We start from the raw sequence: 17,046 nt of genomic DNA, 5'->3' as shown, positions 1-17,046 counted from the left end.
GTAAAGTAAAATAAAGTTATCACTATGGCTTTAACTCTTGGTTACATCGGTAAGCATCATTACACAACCGGTGATGTGTGTATGAATGTTTTTTCAAAACTGGACAAGGAGGTGGACTAGGCCCCGGGATTAAAAACCCATGGGGTGGACCAGAATGAAGCCTCAGTACAATCCATTCCAGGAGTGGGGCCAGTGCTGCAGCCTGCCTGCCATTGGCCAAATGCATTGGCAAGCTGTGGTCCACTTCCCGGGCTTGGGTGAAGCTGAAAAGAGTTCACCCATGCCTGGGAAAACACTTGACCTTCAGCATGACCACCAGAACCATGAGAGACCCCCAGGATCATTCCAGTGCCCTCCAGGGGGTAGTATCATCCACTTTGGGACACACTGTTCTGGACTGAATCTACAATCGGACTCTAAGTCTTGTCCTAAGAAAGTTGCCAGCTTTCTACTGGTAAAGCTTCCATGCCTCTAAGGGAGCAGGGTAGAGGTTTACAGGCACAGCTTTACCTTCAGGGCATCAGCATCTTCTTCATGAAGGTGTTAAAGTTATCACTGCCTCTATGTCGTCTGTTGTAGGGCAAGTGAGCATGGCTTTCCTGATATAGCCCCCTGGCCAAAACAGGGAGGCCTAGCAAGCCTATACAGCGGTACCTCGCAAGACAAATGCCTCGCAAGACGAAAAACGAGCAAGACGAAAGAGTTTTCCGTTTTTCGAGTCGTTCCACAAGATGAATTTCCCTATGGGCTTGCTTCGCAAGACGAAACGTCTTGCGAGTTCTTGCGAGTTTGTTTCCTTTTTCTTAAAGCCGCTAAACCACTAAGCCGTTAATAGCCGCTAAGCCGCTAAGCCGCTAAGCCGTTAATAGCCGCTAAGCCGCTAAGCCGCTAATAGCCATGCTTCGCAAGATGAAAAAACCGCAAGACGAAGAGACTCGCGGAACGGATTAATTTCGTCTTGCGAGGCACCACTGTATAGGCCTATGGGCTAAAGATTCCCCACCTCTTGTGTATCATCACGTGATACTGCAGTTATTAAAAGACAAAGAGGCACATGTGACATGAAGCATCCCCCACTGAAGAGATGGAGTCCTCCTCCAGAGCTTCCCCTGCCATTAAAGACTTCCTAGCCTAGACATCTCCCATCCACTTCTTTTCAAGGCTATCGGTCAGCAGCCCACCAAACCACAACATGAGAAGGAAACCTCCGCACTTACCCGAGGAAGGTACCTTTTCACCAAACACTTGAACTTCACACAGTGAGAGGATACGAATGCCTGGGATGGTGATAGTTACATACCGCCCTTGCTTTTTTCTACAGCCAAAATTGGCGGTTCTCCCTTGGCCCAGTAATATGATTGTAGCACACCTTGAATAGGAACCAGTTCATATTGATTAGTATTAACTAGAAGTCATATTGTAGGATGGATCAGAGGTAACATGCTTCTTAATGCCAGTTATTAGGGACAAAGGCTGAAGAAGGCTATTGTTCTCATGCTCTATATATGGGGTCCCAGCAGGCATTATTAGGGATAATGGCTGAAGAGGGCCAGTAGGCATATGGTTGGCTACTACAGAAAACAAGAGACTATTTAACCTTGGCCTTTATCTAATCTAGCAGGGCTCTTCTTAGGATCTTAAAGAAAAGTCAAATATAACCCCTTCAATATCATCACTCTGTTACCCTACCTTGGACTCGTGATTCCACCTTTTCCTGGTGAGTTTCCAATTCGGATTTGAGCCCCAATTATTCGCAGTGCACAGCAGTCTCCTCGATTGGTGATGCTAACACTGGACACACGAAACTCTGCTCCCAAATCCACTGTCCACCATGGATTCAGTTCTAGTTTTGTGTGTGTGCAGTGGCCATCCATATAGTTAGTAGATGGTGACCCATCAATGGCATTCTCAGGCTTTCCAAGGTCATTGTAGATACTGGACTGTGACGCCTTACCATCAAGAGCCACATTGGGAACTATAAGAATGAATAGAAAATCTTGAAAAAATTATCACAAAAGCTGAAAGTGTCCATGGGCCAAAGAGCCCAAGATCGCTTATTCACCATTTGATTTTATTTCATTTCATAAACAACCACGGCAGCTCTGGAGCGTTAGGTCCAGCAGGTCTATGTGAATGTCTGGATTTAATACAGTTTAATATTAAGTATAGAGAGATGAGTGCCACAACCCCAGAGTCGTCCGCGACTGGACTTAACATTCAGGGGTCCCTTTACCTTTAACTTTAAGATTACTTTTTATCTTCTTTTATGAAAGAAAGATTTATAATGGTTTTGATTTAGACAATGGAGCCCTTTGTAATCATGGGCCATTCATTCTTTTCTTCAGCATATGTTTTATATTATTGACTTAGTAAATCACATAGCTGTATCCTGTATTTCCTTATTGGCAATTGTAATAAATTATTTTTTAAAAAATAATGCTTCTTTCAGGTCTGTGATTTGTAGGCATGGATCCAAGCACAGCGTTTTTTTGTCACACCACTTTCCTGGGAAAACTCACTGTTTACCGCTTAATCAAACCAAAAGTCAAACAGGTTTTCTGTGGTGGCACAAATAAAAAACCCCACTCCCTTGCACCCATGCCTAAAAATCACAGTTCTCTGCCTAGAAATTGTGGCACAAACAGGAGTGTTGATGGGCCCTCATTCGGTGTTATGAAAGCTTCCAGTACAAATTAAAACCAGAAGTATAATGGTGCCTCTAAACCTATGTCATATTCTACTTGAGGTTACTGCAGCAAGTAGCACAAAAGGTTAGCATACCCTCCAAGTGTCCCTGTTTTCCAGGGATAGTTCTGGAATTACAGAAGCCATCCCGGCTTCTGATTTGATTCTGGAATGCCCCCAATTCCCCTATCATTGCCACCGCCACGAAGCTTGGGGAGGAGAATGAGCTGGCGCTTGCTCGGAGCAGCAGTGGTGGCACCAGCAGTGGCAGCTGTGCAGGAGCATCCCGGTGCCTCTAAGGTGGCCTCTCAATGGATTCTCCATGGCCACTTGAAGCAGCTGCAGGAGAGCGAGTGAGGAGGAGGAGAGGCTGCTGCTACCACTCGCCGGCTTCAAGGTGCAGATGGAGCAGGACCATCCTGGGCAGAAAAAGGGGAGCAGAGCAGCATGCAAGGAGTCTTGGGTTTTTTTAAAAAAAACACCACTTTGTGCACCCATGTCTAACCTTGCCCCCTTTTAAGTTATTTATTAGTGTGTTTTTCTTTTTGTAAAGATAGGTAAAGGTACCCCATTAGGTCTAGTCGTGACCGACTCTGGGGTTGTGGCGCTCATCTCACTCTATGGGCCGAGGGAGCTGGCATTTGTCCGCAGACAGCTTCCGGGTCATGTGGCCAGCATGACTAAGCTGCTTCTGGCGAACCAGAGCAGCACATGGAAATGCCGTAAAGATACCATAAAATTGGGACTAGGGGGTTTCCTTAGGATGGTGGAGGGTGGGTGTGCTGTGTCCCATTGGTGTAGTGGTGGTGGAAATGCTCAGGGGGTGGAGGAATGGTGTCAATTGTTAGGGGAGGGTGAAATTTTCCTATTTTCATTTGAGGAATGTTGAAGGGTATGGGTTGGTTGTGCTTAAGACTGCATTCTTGTACTCACTTACCTGGAGTAAATCTCCTTGAACTCAATGAGCTTTACTTCAGTGACACTAAAAGCCCATTGAAACCAAAGGAACAAGTTAGTTGTGACTAATGCAAGTTCTGTTGTCAATTAAACCAACCCCATAGCAAACGTGGCTAGAATTGCCCAGTGAGGGGCTTCCGGTTCCACACTGCCTTAATGCAGGCAGCTCCCACAACAGCGGGAGATTGTTGGTGAAGGAAAAACAAGGGTGATTGAGGGTAATTATCCTTGCAAATTCCCCCTAGGGACAAGGGGGAATGGGCTTCACTCGCAGTTTGTCTCAGTACCTGGCTCTCACTCCGGCATGGATTGCGAGAGGCATTAAGGCGCTGAGTGCAAAAGCACTTTGCCTGCTTAAAACCCTCCAATGCCACCATTAAGAAGCAGACATTATCCTGTTAATTAGAGCTTAATTGGACTAAAGTACAGGTGCGTACTGGAAAAGATAGGGATCACAAACTGTGGAACATTAACAACTGCAAGGACTTTAAGGTTTGAATTAGAGGTAAAATCTCATTCGGTGCCAAAGACGGTGTTGGGGGAGGGGAGCCTATGGTTTCTTTATTTAAATTTTTTCTTCTCTACAATTATGACTTGGCAACTCTCCTCTGAATGTTTAGTTCAATTTATATTTGTACAACAAGGATGGAAGAAATTGGATTATAGATATGCAATATAACATTAAACGGAACTGTGTGTGTAAAAAAAAAAGGAAAAGGGAAGGGAAGCTCTGTTTTGCAAAAGGTTTATGATGAAAACTTAAAGCTGACTTTTCCATCCTTTATTATTTATGGAATGAATTGAATAATGCTAAGAGGACTTGGAATTTAATTTAATTGGAAGTATAATTGCTCATTTATCTTCATTTGGACAAAAGGAGATCTGTGAACTTGCCAAGGAACTTATAAGGTTCATTACTGAGTCATCTGCAGTTTGACAGACCACTCTTTTCCCCAGGCTGAGTGGAAAAATTGTGAAAACAGGTTATTTATTGGGACAGACTGATTTTTGCAGCTGTTATTAAAGTTGTAAAACAACGAAGCATGGGACAGAACGATGGAGAAATTTCTGGAACAACAATGGGATATCAGCTTCACTCAAGGCATGATGGATAACAGCAACAACTGGGTGAAAGAAAGACATGACATCTTACAAGGACAGGAAGAAACACTACAGACAGAATAATTGCCACACACAGGAAGAACAAGGATATAGTTTGAGTTCCTGAGTTGTAGTTTTATAAATAATTTAATGTGTCAACATGAATAGAAGTTATTAATATTGCAGTTGTTGTATATAAGGGATTATTATTATTATGACCGGAATGTAATGGAAATTAGTAAGATTTTGGAATGCAGAAATAAAGCAAATAACCAAGCCATCAATTCTAGCATGTGGGGGGGCACCTTATCTAAATTATACAATTTGGTATTTGAACTATTGGTATTAATAATTGTATTGTAAATTGGTGTTGCTATAATGAGACTATTATTGGATTGTAATTAAAAATAAAAATTATTATAAAAACCCCAAACAGTAGTTTCCAATGAGGAGGGCAGATTGAGCACTTCAGGAATTTATCTTGACTCTGATTAACTACTGTTAAGAAATATTTCTTAACCAAAACAGAGGCCCAGATCTAAAGGCAGGCACTCATATAGGAAGCCCTATTGAAATTAACAGGCTATCTGTAAGTCACAATTAACTTGTCATATTCTTTTCCAGTGGGAATTAAGCCAGCCTTCTATGGGTTTGCACCAGTGAATATTAGGGGGGAAGGAAAAATAGGGGGAGGAATGACACCCAATTCTTGGTAACGCACCTTCCAATGCAGGCCGTGTTGGCAGGATGGTCAAGAGCATCAGCAAAAGGCAGCATCTCACAGTCCTTCCTTGAAGCATTGTGTCCTTTTGGGCCAAGGCTCAGGAGACAGACTTACAGAGAGAGAGAAGCGCTCTTGATTTGAGTGCCCCCAACAGAGTGGGAAGGGGGTTATTAAACTGCCCGGGATGCTGCTCTCCTCCAATCAGAAAACTGTTCATAATGAAGACCACTCAAAGTTTCCTTTCAACTTTGTGGTCAAAGCAAATATTTGACCTCTTGCCAGTTATTAAAACATGAGGAGATTAGGTTGATAAAGGGCAGGCTGAGATAAATGAGACAAAATATCAGAAACAGTACATGAACAATAGTCTTAAATGTAAATAAATAGTTCAGTTCTTTCTTTCAGAACAAAGTTACACAAACACTGTATCACAAACCACAAAAAGACCCCTCCAGCTCCAAACCTATATAGAGCTGTGTCATGTGAAGCATCTAACACTTGTTCTGGGATTAGCTATTCCAATCATATCACACCAGCTCTTTACTGTCAGCTGTGGGTCTGTTCCTAGGCCCAATTCAGAGTGCTGGTTTTAACCTTTAAAGCCATTAGCAGCCTTTGGGTCAGATTACCTAAAATGGATTGCCTCCTTGCCCAACCAAGAGACCGTATTGAATGCTAATCCTGGAAGACCTGCTCCCTGCCTTGCAGTCCTTTTCCCACCTGGCCTAATTTATGTGAATTTTTTCTACTTTGGTTGTGTATTGTTATGGCTACTTTTGTAACACTTGTAATTATGTAAATTCATGCTGTACATCACCATGAGCATGGTTTTAACTATATTTTTAAATATTATTATTTTTATTATTAATTTATTTCTACATCACCTTTCCCCCCTGACAGTACTCAAGGCAGCTTACAGATAAAAACAAGAATTGTTAAAAACATAGGGGGAGAAATCATTAAAAAGACATTAAAAGAATTAAAACTATATACCTATATAAAATCTGTTTAAAACATACCAGTGCTCCACCCCTTTCATTAAATGCAGCCAGTTTCCAAGAGCCTGTTGGAAAGAGAAACTCTTCACCTGTCAGCAGGACAACAAAGAGGGCGCCATTCTACCTTCTCCAGGGATGTAAGTCCAGAGTCTGGAAATGTGGTACCCAAATAAAATGATGGTGAAGATGCCTCCTTGGACCCATAGATCTTCTCTGGACACTCTTCATTGTCCATTCCAAAAGAAGAAAGGGTGTCTACTAGATTAAGGGTCTGTTTGGCAGTGGCACTCTATTTGTTTTGGTCTTTTCAACATCAGGTGATGATATCTTTTTGTTTTCCCCAAGTGTTTTAAGAACTTTTTCAACCTCTTCAGCGTTTGTGCTGTGCTACATTATTGCATCTTTTGCTATTTCTGGTTCTCTCCCCTTTAGTTACTTAGTAATATGTTATCAGGGGAGGGGTGGTACCTCTGGTGGGGGACATGTCATACTCTTCCTGGGGTACTTTGCCCAACTTTGGTCCCCACCCTGCACCCAGCTCTCACCTGTGGCTCCTAGAAACTGTCAGCATGCAACAGCAGCTACACCCGGGGAATGGCTTTCGCTGGCCAGCTAAACCAGGTGAGGGCAGCCGATGGGTTTCAAACCATTGGTGAATTAAAGGACTCTCTTGCATGTGAAGACAGGCTCCTGGGGATTGAGCGGGTGGGACTAATAGTGGGTCCAACAGACAAGAAGGTGGTTTCTGCACATGCTGTAGGTGGAAATGAGGGGCAGATGGGGCTCATCAATCCGGGAAGGTAGCCCATCTAAGAAAAGGAAAATTCTGGACCTAAACATGCACTGCCTTGTGGAATATATTCAGGAGAAGAAAAGGCTAAGGAGCAAACCATACACATACTGACAGTGAACAGGAGAAAGCTGACAGCTCAGGTTGCTCCACAGCTCTTGAGGTTCTAAATTAGTCTTAACTTTGTTTTAACTTTGTGTTAAGTAGTTTCAACTTGTCTTACCAATATTTTATGGAGTGGAGACCAGAGGACATTTGCCCTGGAGATCTGTTTTTAATTAATTTTAAACCCATAAAAATGGCATTTGTTTGTGGAGTACAGAGACTGGGTAGTGTGACGTGTCACTCTCTACCTATTATTGCTATAATTTACCATTTCCTTCAAGTTAGAAAGCCGCTGAGTGTTGTAACATCTTGCACAAATTTGCTTTGCTCAAGAGAAAAACCTGTCCTGCCTGGAGTTTAGCAACTAAGCCAGGAGTTGCTGAAAGGAATTAAAGGAATTAAAGGCAAAAGAATCTGCCCTATAGTTCAGTTCAAAATATTAAGTGAAGTAGATCCATCTGATATGGTGGTTACAAGAATGCAAAAAGAAAAAGATTGGAACAAGTTAAGCAAGCCAGACAAAGCCAAACCAACGAAGGAAGCTATCAAAATATTTCTCTCCCATTGATAGGACTCTCTCAAAGCAGGAAAGTACTACTCCTCTGGTGCAAGGAATCTCCATGCACTGTGAAATTGTGTAGAGCTTAGAAAAGAGAACAAGTGCTTTCCCTCTTCTCCCTCTGTTGTGTGAAGATGCCAGCACACAGGAAGCTGTTCAGGATCTTTTGTCATGGAACTGTCCCTGATTCCCCATGGCTAATTCTCCACAGCCTCACCTGCTGTCTAGCTTGAACAAATCAGTTATGTTAACACAGTGATAAAAGGCTCCCAACTCAGGAAAGCCCAAGAGTCCAGTCTTGTGCCCTGAGGAGTTTTTTTGGCCATTTATCTATACCTGTGGTGTGTATAATGATTTAACCTTATGTGCTATAATGTTTTTGTGACCTGTTTGTTTACGTTTGATTTCAGGCTTTAACCTGTATTTGGTTGACCAATAAAATTTGGTTTGATCCCTACACAAATCCAGAGTGGACTCTCTATGATGGGTGCATGGCACCTTGTATTCCTGCTTCTGGCAACTCCTGTAGGCAGTGGAGAGACATGCCTGAATCCAAAGCTGTAGCCAGTACTATTTTTCTAGAAAAAGAGGTGCAGGAACTCAGCAGGAATGCCTTACTTGTTCTCTTATAATGGTAATGGTGCCTACCTGAGAGGTGACAGAACTGAGTTCTGGTGAATTCTGGCTGAAAAATGCCCAGGCTGCATTTATGGGAGAAACAAGACTTGTTGTTAGCCCCTCCATCATAGGCTCAAGTTGTGTGTGTGTGTGTGTGTGTGTGTGTGTGTGTGCACCATATATCCTAAAGACACCAGTGTCTTTGCTGTCCCTCATACTGGGGAAATCAAACCCTGGGTAAGTACCTAGAACTACTGGAATCTTGCACTGCTGATAGATTGAGGTAGTGTGCAACAGTATATTATGCAAAATGACATACAAAGATGGGCATATTAGGAGAAATTAATGCAAAACGTTGATGATTTCTTCTGAGGACTTGGAGTTCTTAAAAAAATTATCACAGTGATGTGAAGATCTTAAATTAACAGGACTGTCAACAGGAAATATAGAGGGTACACGTGTACCAGACCCCCAACACAACAAGGGCCCTGGATTCTTAACATTCTTTTTAAAAAGAGGGCAAGCCAATCAAACATCTATAAAAAAAGCTAGAAAGCAAAATGTGGAGGCAACAATTAGGGAGATACAGAGAAGCTGCTATTACCAAGAATGCTCAATAACATAAACTCTGTTGTTAAGCAATCAGAGGAAGAAATGCTGACCGCCCCTACCTGGGACTCCCAGACAGGCCTCCCAGGGTGGCAGAAAAAAAGAGGAATATCTTGTTATTGCTGCTAGTCTGTCACTGGATGAAGAGATTAGCTGTATGCATATTTAAGTGCCGTCCTGCATGTCCACATTATTTCATTCACTTACCAAGTATCCTGCCTTTACAGTGGAAAACACAACTGGCTGTTTTTGGTATGATTTACTTGCAGGTAAATGAATAAATGAGGCTTCACTGCTACCTAGTAAATGCAATTTTCCAAGTCAGCCACACAACCACTACTGGTTTCCTTGTCATCATCGGGCTACCATTGATTCATATGCAGTAACCACAAAACATAAATGTAAAATATAAAACGAATCAGCAAATGCATCCGTAAAATCATTGCACCACTTAAAATTACAAAAAAGTTAAAATTCTAATTTAAAAAATCATCATTGACAAAATTTCTTTCTGAATGTGTTTATTTTCTGTGCAGTTCTGAAACTGCACACATTTGCTGCTGCTTGTTGTTTATTTGTATTTTGTTTTTCAGCTCAGGAGCTCAAGGCTGTGTACCTTGTTCTCCCCTCTTTTTATCTTTGCAATCACCCCGTGAGACAGACTAGGATAATTTTATATATATACATAAACATCAGTTCTTGCCTATGGACTGAGTGGGTGGATGTCGGGCCCCCAGTCAACATGCAGTCAACTGGCCTGGGAAATCCAGTGTTGGCATCACTGGAACTTCAGAAGGGAAATGTGAGAGAAACCGAATTTGACAGATGCACCCATTCCTAAACAGTTTTAAGACCATGTTCCCTGTTTTCCAACCCAAGAGTAAAAGTAGGATGGGAGGCATGCAAGATATTTATTTTATCCTGCCTAGCTAAAGACAGCTGAAACTCTGCTGCTGGGTGGTTTTTGGAAGGCTGTCAATATCCATTCAACTTTTTCTGTAACAGAGTTCAAGGCTAGCAGCTTCAGTTCCTGAAAATCAACATTATTCAACTGTAGCAATATTTATTCAATGCCGAAAGATGTAATCTAATCTGGAAAATAGGACAGCCTTGGGAACAACCTGACAGACCTGTTTGCAAGTTATGAACAAACTCAGTCAGCTTACGAGAGACAGACAGAGAGACAGAGAGAGAGAGAGAGAGACACAGAGAGAGAGAGAGAGAGAAGGAGAGAGAGAGGAGTGTCTCCTTTATCAGATCAGTTGGCAGCTTCATGCAACATGGCCATAAAGGAGGAGGAATGGCAGTTGAATGGCAGTAGGAAGCAAGGAGTACAATCTGTGATCTCAAAAACCCATTGCCTACAGTAACCTCCTCCAACCAAACTGACTGGGGCTCCTGGGGTTGCAGTTCAACATCTGGACGACACCCAATAAGGAGAGTCTGGCCCACTGCCAAGCTCAGTGGTACAACCATACCCTTGCCTCACCTGTTGGGCAGAATCACCATTTTGTTCATAGCAAATGTGTTTTTGCCACAACAGAATAACATGGCTGGTTTTCTCCCATATATATTCTACATAGAAACAAAGCCCATGGGCCATGCTGTGGTTTCATGTGTTCCGTCTCTGTTACAGTACATTCATATATTGATCCAAATGGACCCATTGGTCTGACTCAGTCACAATGGCCTTTCAAATCTGAGATTGCTTCCCAACAGCTTTTACTAATATGTCTGCCATTTTTAAATTGTTTGAAAAAGTGAGAATTATGACTATTCAAATAAATAAAGTATGTAAGAAAAATCAAGGAATACGTTTCCCCATCTTGTAACAGATGACACACCCAGCCACATAGAGTTGCAAGTTCTACTGTTTATTTGGGATTTCAGCCTATAGATGAGTAGCAGGTGAGTTTAGCAGTCATGGAAGAAGTTGACATCCCTCTGGGTGCAGGTTCTTCTAGACAGCCAGCCAGGGTTCCTCCTTGTTAGTCCCTACTAACGATAATTTGTGGTGTCTTTCTACAAATGTAGGGGCTCTTGGTTTCACAATTTCCTGTCCCATGCAATGTAATCTATGCGGAAAGAAAAAATAAGGCAGCTGAGATACCAGGGTGATTTGTGGGTTGCAGGATCTGTGCTCTCCTTGGGATGCAACCTGGCAGGGTTGTTTATTTTATGCATTACATATTTACAGCTACGCATCTACAAACATTCCCTGGACAACATACTGCAAAACAATATTAAACAAGCAATATAGGTTATTAAAACTAATAATTAAAATATTAACTGTCTTCTGTCTTATTAGAAAAGTGTTGTTCACTCCACAGCCTTTTAAGGCTAGTTCACACATTCATGTGGGATGACCACAGCCTCAATTATTTATTTTCTTTTGAAATAATATATACTGTATATTCTGCCTCTGTATGAATTATCCAAGGTTACCTACAATACACAAGGACTACAAACAGCACACAATACAAAAAAAATACAAAAAACACATAGGGTTTTCTGCCTAATAAAATAAACTCAAGAGAGATAATGATATGAAATTCAGTTAGGAGCAATCCTTCGCAAAGCTTGCAGAGTGGAAAATTGTCTTCTTTGCCTATCTGAAGCAATAGAACATTACCATGTCATCTTTGCTATATGGAAGGATACATATGAATGAAACAGCTGTCACACACTAAAACCATGGACCAATATACACCACCATAAAATAAATGTATATATCACCATAAACACAACGTTTGACAATAGAGGCAGTTCTCTGATTCAGCTCTTGAGGTCTTTGTTCCTATAGGGAAGGATGCGACTGAAGTGAGATCAGCATAGCCTAAAACTCCACTTCCTCTAGGTTGGTAGCTCTGAAGCATGTGAAAAAATGGTGCCAATTTGAAGCAAGCCTCTCAGCCAAATTTGGGGGATCTGTCTGAGTGGAAGCCCAAAACTTCACCCAAAATTCAGTCCAAGGCAGAGTTCAGAACCAGTCCTTGTAGACCTCTGCAAATATTGGGGGTGGCAGATCTTTTAGATCTGTGAATTTAAAGAGAAATGAACTTACTCTCAATTATGCTTCTTCCTTTTCAGACGGGATGTCTGGATGTCCTGCAGAATTCAAGATGGGAAGATGATTATATGTGTTTACATCCAAAACAAGAAGAAGTGTCCAATTCTGACAACATCAAGCTTCCTCAGATGATGAGGGGAAAGGGTCCCCATCTGCCCAATCTCCACCTGTCTCCTTAGGGTGGCTCCTTTCTGGCTGTTGGGATAAAATGCCCCGTTCACTTTTACACTTTCTGCGTTCCAAATGGGGAGGTCTTGACTAGAAGCACAATTGTTTTAGAACAGTTTAGTGCTGAACTCATGTTACATGCTGTCAGAGGCTCAGGAGCAGAAGAGCAGGGGAGAGAGCAAATAGAGAGCGGAGGAGAGGAATCAGAGGGGAGCGTAGGGGAATATGACAGTGGACCGAGAGATTCCATGAGCTTCTCCAGCGAATCAGAAGATTCCCAGGAGGGGGCGCCTATGGTAAGGGCGAGGCGAATCCCAGAGGGGACGATCCATAAACAAGGAACCAGAGGGGAGTCCCAAAGGAGTAGCGGAGGAGTAGGGCCAGTTCCCCCACCAGAGCACAGTGGGGGGGAAGAGTCACGTGAGTCAGGACCAGCTTCTCCTCCATCGGGGAGTGGGGAGAAGGAGGGAAGGCCAGGTCCAGCTAGCCTCCCCGAAAGGGGGAGCAGTGACACAAGTGTAACGGTCAGAAGGAAAGTGGGAGGCTGCGCGCGCGCGCCAAGTTCAAATGTGGAGGAGCGCGGGACAGCAGAAAACCCGGATTGGGAGCCAGGTCCTAAAGCCCGAAAGAGGGGGGGGGAGGAGTCGGGAGAATCAGCGTCAGAAGAATCTCGGAGGGCTGAGACTCCGACTAGCAGAAGGACCCAGAGAAAGAAGGAACAGAGGAAGAGGTGGAGTAAGGCTAGAATCTTAAGCTGGTGTCAGGGGGGAGGAGATTCAGATGGGACTTCTACGGTCTGATGGATAGATGTAGCGTTGCGCGCTGCGCGTCTGGAAATGAGACTGAACTTCAATAAAGACTTTTAAACTTGAGTAAGCAGCAGCGTTGGTCTTGTGTGAGCTGGGACCTTGGGCAGCGCTGACACATGCCTAATGCCAGTAATGCTGAGCCTGGTGCTCAGTTATCAGCAAATGGAGATAGGCATCAATTGCACCACTAAGGGCTTATCCACATTTCTTATCCACCCAAGAAACCTTTTTACTCACCAGATGAATCCACCTTCACACCAAACACTTGAACTTCACACAGGGTGAGATACTGAATGCCTGGGATGGTCAATGTTACATACTGCCCTTTGAATCCTCCACAATTGTAACTGCGGGTTTCTCCAGCACCTAGTGAGGTGATAGTGGCACACCTTGAAAAAGAAATCCATTCATGTTAATAATATTAGGTGACTGAAGGACACCACCAACTGCAACATGATTTATGCCAGGAACCGCTAACCAGTGGACCTCTAGAAGTTGTAGGAACCCAACTCCCATCAGCCCCAGGCCAAAGGTCAGGGGTGATGGGAGTTGTAGTCCAGCCACATCTGGATGGCTGCTGGTCAACCTGATCCACACTGAAAAGAATAAAAGATACAGATGAATAATGGAAGATCACTGCATTTCACAGATATATTTTTTATCTGTGGTTTCTGCATTGTCTCATCTTCCTCATGGTATTGTCTTCTCTGTGCCTTATCCTTGTGACCCCCTTGAGAACATTCAACCAGCAGGTACCTGGGATTTGCAGAACCGCCATTCTCAAAGGAGTTGCCAATGCGGATTTCAGCCCCATCCAGCCGGTCTGCACAACAGTCTTCTCGATTGGTGATGCTTATGCTAGACACATCAAATTCTCCCTTCAAGTCCACCGCCCACCATGGATTCAGCTCTATATCCGTGTGAGTGCATGATCTACGCATATAGTTAGTGCAGGTGGACCCATCAATGGCATTCTTTGCAACTCCTAGTTGGTTGTAGGTACTGGACTGGGATGCCTCACCTTCGAGGGCCACATTGGGAACTGCAGGAAAGGGAAAGTAATGCTCACACAACTAAACAAGAAAACTAGTTCTGGGTTTCCAGATATTGCTTGAACAATGCAGTGCCCTTATCTCAACTTTGTCACACCCACTAGTGTGGATGCAACATAGCAGATTGTATACATCAAAGGAGTGTGCACACACACACACACACACACAGTTCAACTTGTAGCTCTCAGTAGAGAAACAAATGATTGGATAGCAACATGAGTCACCAATCTGGACGTGCCCATGGTATAGTCATTTGCTGACTGGCCCTTTTTCTTGGTTAATAGTGTATTTGTGTGTGTTTGTAGATGAGACAGAGATAGAGATATTCAAGCTTAATTGTTTTTAATGATATTTTCCCCAATGTTTTTAGCTGTTCCTATTTTACATGTTAGCCACCTTAAGTCCCTGTTAGGGAGAAATAAATAGGATAGATAGATAGAAGATAGATAGATGATAGATAGATAGATAGATAGATAGATAGATGATAGATAGATAGATAGATAGATGATGATGATAGATAGATAGATAGATAGATAGATAGATAGATGATAGATAGATAGATGATAGATAGATAGATAGATAGATAGATAGATAGATGATAGATAGATGATAGATAGATAGATAGATAGATAGATAGATAGAGATAGATAGATAGATAGATAGATAGATAGATAGATAGATAGATGATAGATAGATAGATATAGATAGATAGATGATAGATAGATAGATATAGATAGATAGATGATAGATAGATAGATGATAGATAGATAGATAGATAGATAGATATAGATAGATGATAGATAGATAGATAGATAGATAGATAGATAGATAGATAGATGATAGATGATAGATAGATAGATAGATAGATAGATAGATAGATAGATAGATGATAGATAGATAGATAGATAGATAGATAGATGATAGATAGATAGATGATAGAGATAGAGATAGATAGAGATGATGATAGATAGATAGATAGATAGATAGATGATAGATAGATAATAGATAGATGATAGATGATAGATGATAGATAGATAGATGTAGATAGATAGATAGATAGATGATAGATAGATAGATGATAGATAGATAATAGATAGATGATAGATGATAGATGATAGATAGATAGATGTAGATAGATAGATAGATAGATGATAGATAGATAGATAGATAGATAGATGATAGATAGATGATAGATAGATAGATAGATAGATAGATGATAGATGATAGATAGATAGATAGATGATAGATAGATAGATAGATAGATAGATAGATATAGATAGATGATAGATAGATAGATAGATGATAGATAGATATAGATGATAGATAGATAGATAGATAGATAGATAGATAGATAGATGAGATGATAGATGATAGATAGATAGATAGATGATAGATAGATAGATAGATGATAGATAGATAGATAGATAGATGATAGATAGATGATTGATAGATAGATAGATAGATGATAGATAGATAGATAGATGATAGATAGATAGATAGATAGATAGATGATAGATAGATAGATAGATAGATAGATAGATAGATAGATAGATAGATAGATATAGATGATAGATAGATAGATAGATAGATAGATGATAGATAGATGATATAGATGATAGATAGATAGATAGATATAGATGATAGATAGATAGATGATAGATAGATAGATAGATAGATAGATGATAGATAGATGAGAGAGAGAGGTGGATAGATGGATAAACAAATGTTACAAGGCTAATGGATATTGTTGTGTGCACCCCAATCTCCAAGCAGCAAGAGACTCCAGGTGTGCTGGAATGAAGTTTCCTTGGAATGAAGATCTTTGGAGACTGTGATGTCTTTAGGATATATAGCTTCATTTATAAATACATACAACCTGAGCACAAGATGGAGGGCAACAGGGCAAACTCTTTCTTTTCTTTTTAAAAATAATTTTTATTAAAGGTTTTCTTAGTTTACAAAAGTACATGCATTGTGTCTTTTTCATGTTGTGTTTTCTACAGATCAGTTACATTTGTTGTGAGACATAAGTCTTTCTAATATGAATGGCAGGACTTACCTGGCCTGCTAATGCCATTACCTGAACAAAGTAACTGGTTTGACTGGTTTCCTTGTATAGAGTCTAATCTCTATCACAGATTTTGAAGGGAATCATCAACCAGACTGACCCCTCAAAACCGTAATAATATATTCCAGCCTAGAGTACTGAGAACGTCTTATTTCAAACACCTGAAAGTGCCCATACCCAGCTCAGACAACTGTTTCTCCAGCAAAAAGTAATTATGCCAACAAATACCAACTCAGGTATTTGTTGGGAAATTTTTATACATACCTGGGGGAGTTCTCCTGTGACCAAAAACTTGAACTTCACAGAGGGTGAGATATTTGGCTTCGCCTGGAATGGTAATAGTCACATACCGTCCCAGCATTCCCTCACAGTCATATTTTTTTGTTTCTCCCAAACCCAGTGAAGTGATGGTGGCACACCTTGAAAGGAAACCAGTATGTTAGCCTTAATGAGAGATTTAAAGAATACAATCAGCAACAAGTTCAATACCTGGCAGGGGGTGAGGGGCAAGCATGAACAAGGCCTTATGCTAATGAATGCTTTATCCAAAATATGGCAAGGATACCAGTCAATTCACTAGTCAAATACTGTCACTTAGCCATTCACTTAGCCCGTAAACTGACCAAGTATTTGGCTTTGTTTTTTGCAGACTTCAGATGAGGTCTAGACCATGTGAAAAATGAACATAAGATTTTAGCTGCAGTTCATTCATTTTCAGCTTTGTATTCTTGTT

The 17,046-nt window shown here is 41.5% G+C and overlaps 2 protein-coding genes across 2 annotated transcripts in view; both read right to left on the bottom strand.

Moving 5' to 3' along the window:
- LOC128422493 (uncharacterized) overlaps positions 1 to 5,597 on the bottom strand; it is a 39,495-nt gene extending 33,898 nt beyond the window's left edge. The window contains exons 1-3 of the mRNA XM_053406577.1: positions 5,465 to 5,597; positions 1,690 to 1,975; positions 1,218 to 1,369 (exon numbers count right to left, since the gene is read on the bottom strand). Coding sequence (XP_053262552.1) covers positions 1,218 to 1,369; positions 1,690 to 1,975; positions 5,465 to 5,543 — 517 coding nt within the window. The 5' untranslated portion in view covers positions 5,544 to 5,597. The remainder of the gene's footprint in view (positions 1 to 1,217; positions 1,370 to 1,689; positions 1,976 to 5,464) is intronic.
- LOC128422492 (uncharacterized) overlaps positions 1 to 17,046 on the bottom strand; it is a 66,228-nt gene that overhangs the window by 5,724 nt on the left and 43,458 nt on the right. Inside the window, exons 22-25 of the mRNA XM_053406576.1 lie at positions 16,578 to 16,732; positions 13,950 to 14,235; positions 13,431 to 13,582; positions 12,211 to 12,254 (exon numbers count right to left, since the gene is read on the bottom strand). Of these exons, the coding sequence (XP_053262551.1) occupies positions 12,217 to 12,254; positions 13,431 to 13,582; positions 13,950 to 14,235; positions 16,578 to 16,732 (631 nt within the window). The 3' untranslated portion in view covers positions 12,211 to 12,216. The remainder of the gene's footprint in view (positions 1 to 12,210; positions 12,255 to 13,430; positions 13,583 to 13,949; positions 14,236 to 16,577; positions 16,733 to 17,046) is intronic.

This window comes from Podarcis raffonei, chromosome 10, assembly GCF_027172205.1.
Source record: "Podarcis raffonei isolate rPodRaf1 chromosome 10, rPodRaf1.pri, whole genome shotgun sequence".
Lineage (NCBI taxonomy): Eukaryota > Metazoa > Chordata > Lepidosauria > Squamata > Lacertidae > Podarcis > Podarcis raffonei.
This window is presented reverse-complemented; position numbering and strand designations above follow the sequence as displayed.